We start from the raw sequence: 6,886 nt of genomic DNA, 5'->3' as shown, positions 1-6,886 counted from the left end.
AGAACATGTATTTTTTTTTCTTTCATTTTATCTCTTTCCACAAAGCCTTAAAAGAACCCTGAAACTTGATTTGCAACAGAAATTTTTCTTTCTGCAGCTATATTATTTAATCATCGCCACATTTTAGTAAGGGAAAATTTTATTTTATTTTAGTAACTATTTGTAAATGAATGAATTTCTTTCCTAATCAAATGCTTCCATTTCTCCTAAAGAATTAATACAATGACAAATAAATGGAATTATATCTAATATTGAAGCTAGAATTATTTCCTAGTCCATTTTTAGGTCTTTTCTACCAGGGAAAGGTTGGAAATTAACATCCCAATTAAACTGATAGGTCTCATGAAAATGAGGAGATGGACCAGGGACCGGTCAATTTGTGGCTGGACTATACAATTTTCAAAAAGGAAAGCAACCTTGTCTACCTCGGGTCTAAGATGAACTTCGAAAAAGATAACTCCCGAGAAGTTAACAGGACAGTAACAGCGAGACTGCTACTTTGGCCTCACGAAGTATTATAGAAGCAGGTTTCTCTCTAACAGGGCCAAGATCACGCTCTACAAAACCTTGGTCCGCCCAGTTTTAACTAATGGATGAGAAGCATGATGAAAATAGACTTCTGATCTTTGAAAGATCAATCTTGAGAAGGATTTTTGGTCCTGGCCGAACTCGCTGGCCTTTAAAAGGATATAGACTTGGTCAAGTTTATCAAGATGAGACGACTTCAATGGGCCAGGCACTTCCCATGTATGGATGATTCGGTGATACCCAGGAAGATGGATGGACAAAGAAAGGTTAGCTGGCCGAATATAAGATGGGAGGACTCAGTGACATCAGACACACCGCTTTGCTGGGAGTCTGAAACTGGAGAGCTGCACCAGCTGATGATTGTATTGACTGGTGAAAGCTTTTGGAGGAGGCTCAGTCACAGTGAATGTATGTAGAATGTAGTATCATCTACATATGTAGAAAAATGAAATAAAATTGATGTAGCTACATGCATTCAATTCAAACAGAACATTCTGTTTGATAAGAATATTTACAGGAAGTACTAGTATATATATTCACCTCTCTAACCTGTACAATTTTTATTTGATTTTCACTGATTCATAACAGCTGCATGTGGTCTATCTTTTGAGAGTATTGCTATTTTTCTAACATAATCCAGTTCTTTTCCAGCAAACTTAACTGGAATTTTCAATGGGATGGGGTAATCTAGTTTTGATTAGAAGAGGTCTAAAGAAAGGTCTACACCACTAAAAACAGCAAAATTTTTTTATGGTTTTAGATGATTTGCTTATAATGGGATAAATTGAATATTGAAGAAAGTTACTAAATACTGCCATTTGCATAGATTTTTTAAAAAATTACCACGACTCGCATTGTACAGTATAATCCAAGTTGAACAGTAGATTACCATAAAGTTTATCAACTTTTTTAAAATTTTTACCAGGTAAAAATAATTTTTTTATAATATAATATTTCTAATAATGTTTCTAGAGTATTAATATTACCTTTTGATTCGACTGGTCCTAAAGGTATGATTGCCAAAAACAGCAAATTAATTTGTGGTTGAAAATGGTGGGGAAAATAATAAAAAAAAAAAAAAAAAAAAAAAAGGACAAAATCTTTTCAGAATTAAATGTTCTGTAAGAATCCATCATCATGATAATAGTTTTTTCAACCAGCAGACGAGACTCAAATGTCCATCGTGATTATGATGAGGAATTCTTACAAGAAACTGAATTTTGAAACAATTTTGCTTTTTATTTTCTATACCATTTTCACATAAATCATTTCATTAATATTCCCCCCTCAAAATGTGAAATAAGCTAATTATCTGATTTTATTTAATGAACTTGAATATAAAGAAAATTTTGATCAGTCAGGTAGACATTTAATTTCAACATAATTAAAGAATCAGAATTACAGATTGTAGCCAATTCACCAGAGAATGCTGCTATAAAATAAAAATAAAACTATTTTCTCATAGGATTAGTGTAAAACAAAGAAAAAACTTCTTTTGAAGAATGCTATTAGATCAGATTTTTTTTCCCTGTTGTCAAGGATGGTGTTTGAAAATTCACTAGAGAAATTTTTTAAAAAGTTCATAAGTTTACGACAGAATCATCTTTAATCCACCCCCTTAATCTATTGGGAGGTGTAATGAATAGATTTCTGACCCAAAGCACTTAAAAAACAACATGATAGGTACCAGGCAAATGGGTTTGTCGGATTCAGTAACACTATTTGTTTAGTTTATATAGGAAACAAATACACACATTATCCGTTCAATATATTATGCATTTATTTATTTTGAAATGAAATATGTGGCCTAAAATAAGAACATTAGTTCAAAAAACATACCGCAATGGTTCCCACAGACCAACTTTCATTCTGTGGGTTAAAATTAAAGACAGGGTGAAATTAATGCAATATGCCATGACAACGAGTGTACAAACTAGAAGAAATTTACCTCATAGTGATCAGGTAAGTTAAATAATAACTTACACAACTTTAAATTATAACTTTGCTGGATAAGCACAACTGTGCCTATTTTTCGTTTTGTTTTCTTAAAGGAAACAGGATGTGAAAATGGTATTTGAACAGTTTAAATTTAATTTTAAATATAAAAATTTATAGAAACAAGGAAAAAATAAAAATAAACGATATAATTTATCCAAGCATTATATAATACTATTATATCTTGATGGAATGTAATTTCCTGTTGAGTTCTTGGAACTTGAGAATTTTTCTAATGAAGAAGTCACCAAACCTGTTGGCCACTTTCGTATCGGCAATGTGGATCATATCACCATCGATGTAAAAGTCCAACTGGAGGCAAATAGCTGAAGTTAGTTGCATCATTAAAGTTAAAAATAAAATAATAGTTATTATATGGATTCTATAACTATATAAGGACGTATTACTTAAGAAATATAATACTATATTATATAAGGAACATTAAACTTGATTTGTTTTGTTAATATCAAAAAAATGTAATAAATCCTATATTATGATTATGTATAATATAGATAAATAAATCTATGTTTATTTACCGAGGGTAGATAAATAATTTGGAAAAAATTATAGCTCTTTAATTACAAGGTAATTATTAAAAACAAAAACTTAATGAAATCAGAGAAATCGAAAGATGAATGAACACAAGGTAGTAATTTTCAGAAATATTCAGGCAATTATAGAAACTCAATATCCATTAGGAAAACTTATTTGAGGTACATAACCCTTCATAAACAGGATACCAAAAACATCAATATTTTGAGGAAAAAACCTGATCTTTAAACCTTTCATACGCGGTCAAAGTAAGGTTTTGTATTATTATTATTATTATTATGTAAACATGAACAAAATATATACCTCTGATCCAGACTGGAAAGAACCTTCAAGCCCAGAAGTTCCTTTGGTCCACACAATATTCTTCATCTTGTGCTTAAAACAAAGCAAGTGGGTTCTCAGAGCAGCTATTTCACTTTGGAGGTCTTGTCCTGAAGCGTGACTCATGAAGGTAGCAAGTTTGCTCAGTGGAAGAGTAGTGTAGAGTTTCAAATAGCTGTAAATATTTAAATTAAATTTAATAATCTTATAGATGTATAATATTAAATAAAATGTTTAACTAACAATAAGAAATAAATTAATAAAATCATAACATCATGTGAGAGTAAAATAGTAAAAGTCATGTGAAACTACGATATTTAATAAGATGATAGAATTTAAAAAAAAAATAAAATAAAATTTTTGCCAAGAGCTTGAAATTGGTAGCGTTTATTACTTCTAGGAAAATAGACACTCCAAAACATTCTACAGAATGCTTTGAGAGTTATTTAACTTTAACCAACATCTAAAACACATTTGAACTTGTAGTAAATGACACTTCAATAATATTATCATTTCCACATTAACACAAAGAGTATCTTGCAAGATTAATAACCTTCTGATTGTTGGAATCATCTTCTGCTGCTTCACTTCATCCATGAACACTTGTGTTTGATGCCTCATGGGTTCCTTAGTATAATCATCTGGTAGAGCATCAGTTGGAGGTGGTGATGGTGAAAGAAATTTAGGACAAGCAAACAAGAAACAGTTCTCGAATTCCTAAACAAAATCATTAAGAATTAGTAAGTTTGAGAATAACATTAGTACAGACTAAATTATTATTGAAAATAATTATGTAATAGTTACTCCGATGAGATAGAATCAAATATAAATACAATTTTAATAACCAGAAATTAAACAGTGCTTGGAAATTCAGAATTTATGACAAAAACATATAGAATGTTAGTTAAATTTAAGATATACTCATAAATGAAAAAGACTGGAATAAATAAATAATAAGATCAATTAATCATGTTTTCCTAACCGTCAAATCTCCATACTGCATCTTGTACATCTTCTCATGGTAGCCTTTCTCACGAAGGGCCTGCTGGATAGACTCGTCAATGCACTGTGGGTGTAGGACCAAGCACATCGCTAGAAGATTGTACATTTGGTCGGTTTGCTTGTTTATCTGTAAAATGTAGAAAGAAACATAAGTAATAATATACTATATACAATAACGAAACTGTGTAGATATGAATGGGATCGGAAGAAATAGGTAGTTCTGTTTTTCCCAAATCGAACTCCTGTCTCTATTTTTTTTTGAATCACCTTTAATTATTTATGAAATTCTTTAATATTTAATATTTTTATTTTTTTTATTTTTACTAACAATGGAAACTGGTCGTTATTTCATAAGCATATACCCGCCTTAAATACGTAATTTCAGTTTTGTAAAACTTTTCGTTATTTATATACAGACCATTTTGAGAAGTTGTTTGGACTCGGAGACCTGAAAACATTTATTTCTACCAAAAACTGTAATTCGAAATATTGTACGATCGGAACACTTCCCCTTACTGGATAATCCATATATGTATGTAAAAGTAAAAAACTAGTAATAGTGATGATAGTTATCACTTTCATTGACAAATTCCAAGTTTAATTGTCATATTAAAACATTGAAGAGAATCCTTTATTATAAAACCAGAAACACTTAGGTCTATATAGTACAAGAGCCCAAGAGGAGAAAAAAAGGCAGTTATCTCACCCCAATTTTTGGTTACTTTAATGAAAACTATGTATAATTACAAGTCAAAATTGATAAGTCTGCTATCCAGCTACTATGTTTAATATAAAATAATTTATAAATTTATATTATACAAATAAGGAAAAAATTTATATTTAAACCCTACAACGAAACAGATATACACACACACTCGTATAAAGTTGCTTGTCTCCCATTGGACATCTTCCCAGGTGATGGATAAGAGATATCAGATATGGCGAGTACCAAAGAAATAAAATACCCGGGGTAGACCAAAACTAGGTGTGCATCACAAATGGTAAGTTGTATAAAATGCCCTTAGCTGAAATTAATCATGATGGAAGATAATATTGACTAGTGTTTTACGGTGCATGGGCACAGAACCCTAGTACCAGCATCAAAAGGAAATGTGAAAGCGGATTCCCGGCATTGTAATCGTACAACCGCAGTGCTGCAATGGTTTGACTTGACTATTGTAGCATCCCATGCTACAAGATTAACTACTTTAGAGGCGATACAGAATCTAGGGCTTAGCATAAAAGAACTTCTCTCTATTATTTGTATGAAGCATAACGTTTATGGCGAGATAAACAGTTATGCCAGTATAATCCAATTTTACTTTGAAAAGTTGATAATAGTTGACTTTACTTGGAAACAGCTGCTCCCCCTATCGAAACTGTAGAAGCATACTAAGCTAGAAGCTAAACAATGCAGCTTACTCCATCAAGAAAGAATGTTGAACTAGCTCAAGATCCAAACGACAATTACCACACATTCTTTAGTGGACACTAAGGGGAAGAGTGTAAAGTTAAGGAGAAACATAAAACTCAGGAAGATCAGAAACACCAATAAAAAGAACAGAAACAGAAAGTAGAAAGTAAATAGCTCTCTAAGACTGGTAGTTAGACATAAAGAACACCTCAAGACCTGACACTATAATTTTTAAGATATCGGAAAGCCTGTCCTATGTAGATGTTCTGCAAAAGGCAAGAGAAGATCCACCGAAGGTAAAGCTGGCCTATTCAATAAACAAGGTTCCAAAAATTAATAAGGGTGATTACTCCCAATTGCAATTCCTCTTACATTGGTGAAACAAAAAATCTCCTAAAATACTATATCACACAACACAAATATTCTGTCTTTTTCCATAATTATTCTGTCTCAAAACTTTCATAATACTCCTTAGCTTTAAACCATTCCTTTTATTTTAACAAAACTTCTGTACCTACTACAGTCTGCAACTGTGACAAAAAAAATCTCTGAAAATTTTTATATCTACCGTCAATTTAAAAACCAGTAAATAAAACTTATCCCCAGCATATTCCCAAATAATTAATTTATTAAAACAATATTAATGTTATAATTTATAAGTGTATTTATTTTTTTACTACTTGCATTATTTATTTTCATTTTTTTTTTTTTTTTTTTTTTTTTTTTTCCGAACCCTCTAAAAAAAACCAGAAATAAAATGTGAATTAGTAGTGCATTACTGTGTAAGAAAGAAAAGTAATTCGTGTTGTGTCTTACCTTTTACTACCTTTGGTATTTTAAGGTTACCTGTTATTTTTAATTTTACATATGAGTTATCCATTCAGGAGCTATTTTGAGTCCAGAGGTGAGGGGATTTATTTTCATTTATCAGCACTTTGCTTTTCTTTGGATAATTTATTGATGTATATACATTTTTTCTCCTATATGTTTTATATTCTTATATCTTTCAAATTATTTGTAGTCGCCTTTTATATTGTATGTATGTATGTATGTATGTATATATATATATATATA

At 30.7% G+C, this 6,886-nt stretch overlaps 1 protein-coding gene across 2 annotated transcripts in view; it reads right to left on the bottom strand.

Annotated features, from left to right (window-relative positions):
* Positions 1–2,657: 2,657 nt before the first annotated feature.
* Positions 2,658–6,886, bottom strand: part of eIF3l (eukaryotic translation initiation factor 3 subunit l) — a 9,973-nt gene continuing 5,744 nt past the window's right edge. For both annotated transcript variants that reach the window (XM_014415348.3, XM_014415347.2), the window contains exons 9-12: positions 4,379–4,525; positions 3,950–4,113; positions 3,379–3,571; positions 2,658–2,835 (exon numbers count right to left, since the gene is read on the bottom strand). In XM_014415348.3, the coding sequence (XP_014270834.1) occupies positions 2,701–2,835; positions 3,379–3,571; positions 3,950–4,113; positions 4,379–4,525 (639 nt within the window). In that variant the 3' untranslated portion in view covers positions 2,658–2,700. The remainder of the gene's footprint in view (positions 2,836–3,378; positions 3,572–3,949; positions 4,114–4,378; positions 4,526–6,886) is intronic.

The sequence above is a fragment of the Halyomorpha halys genome, unplaced genomic scaffold (genome assembly GCF_000696795.3).
Source record: "Halyomorpha halys isolate HHAL.00 unplaced genomic scaffold, Hhal_1.1 Scaffold98.1, whole genome shotgun sequence".
Taxonomy (NCBI): domain Eukaryota; kingdom Metazoa; phylum Arthropoda; class Insecta; order Hemiptera; family Pentatomidae; genus Halyomorpha; species Halyomorpha halys.
This window is presented reverse-complemented; position numbering and strand designations above follow the sequence as displayed.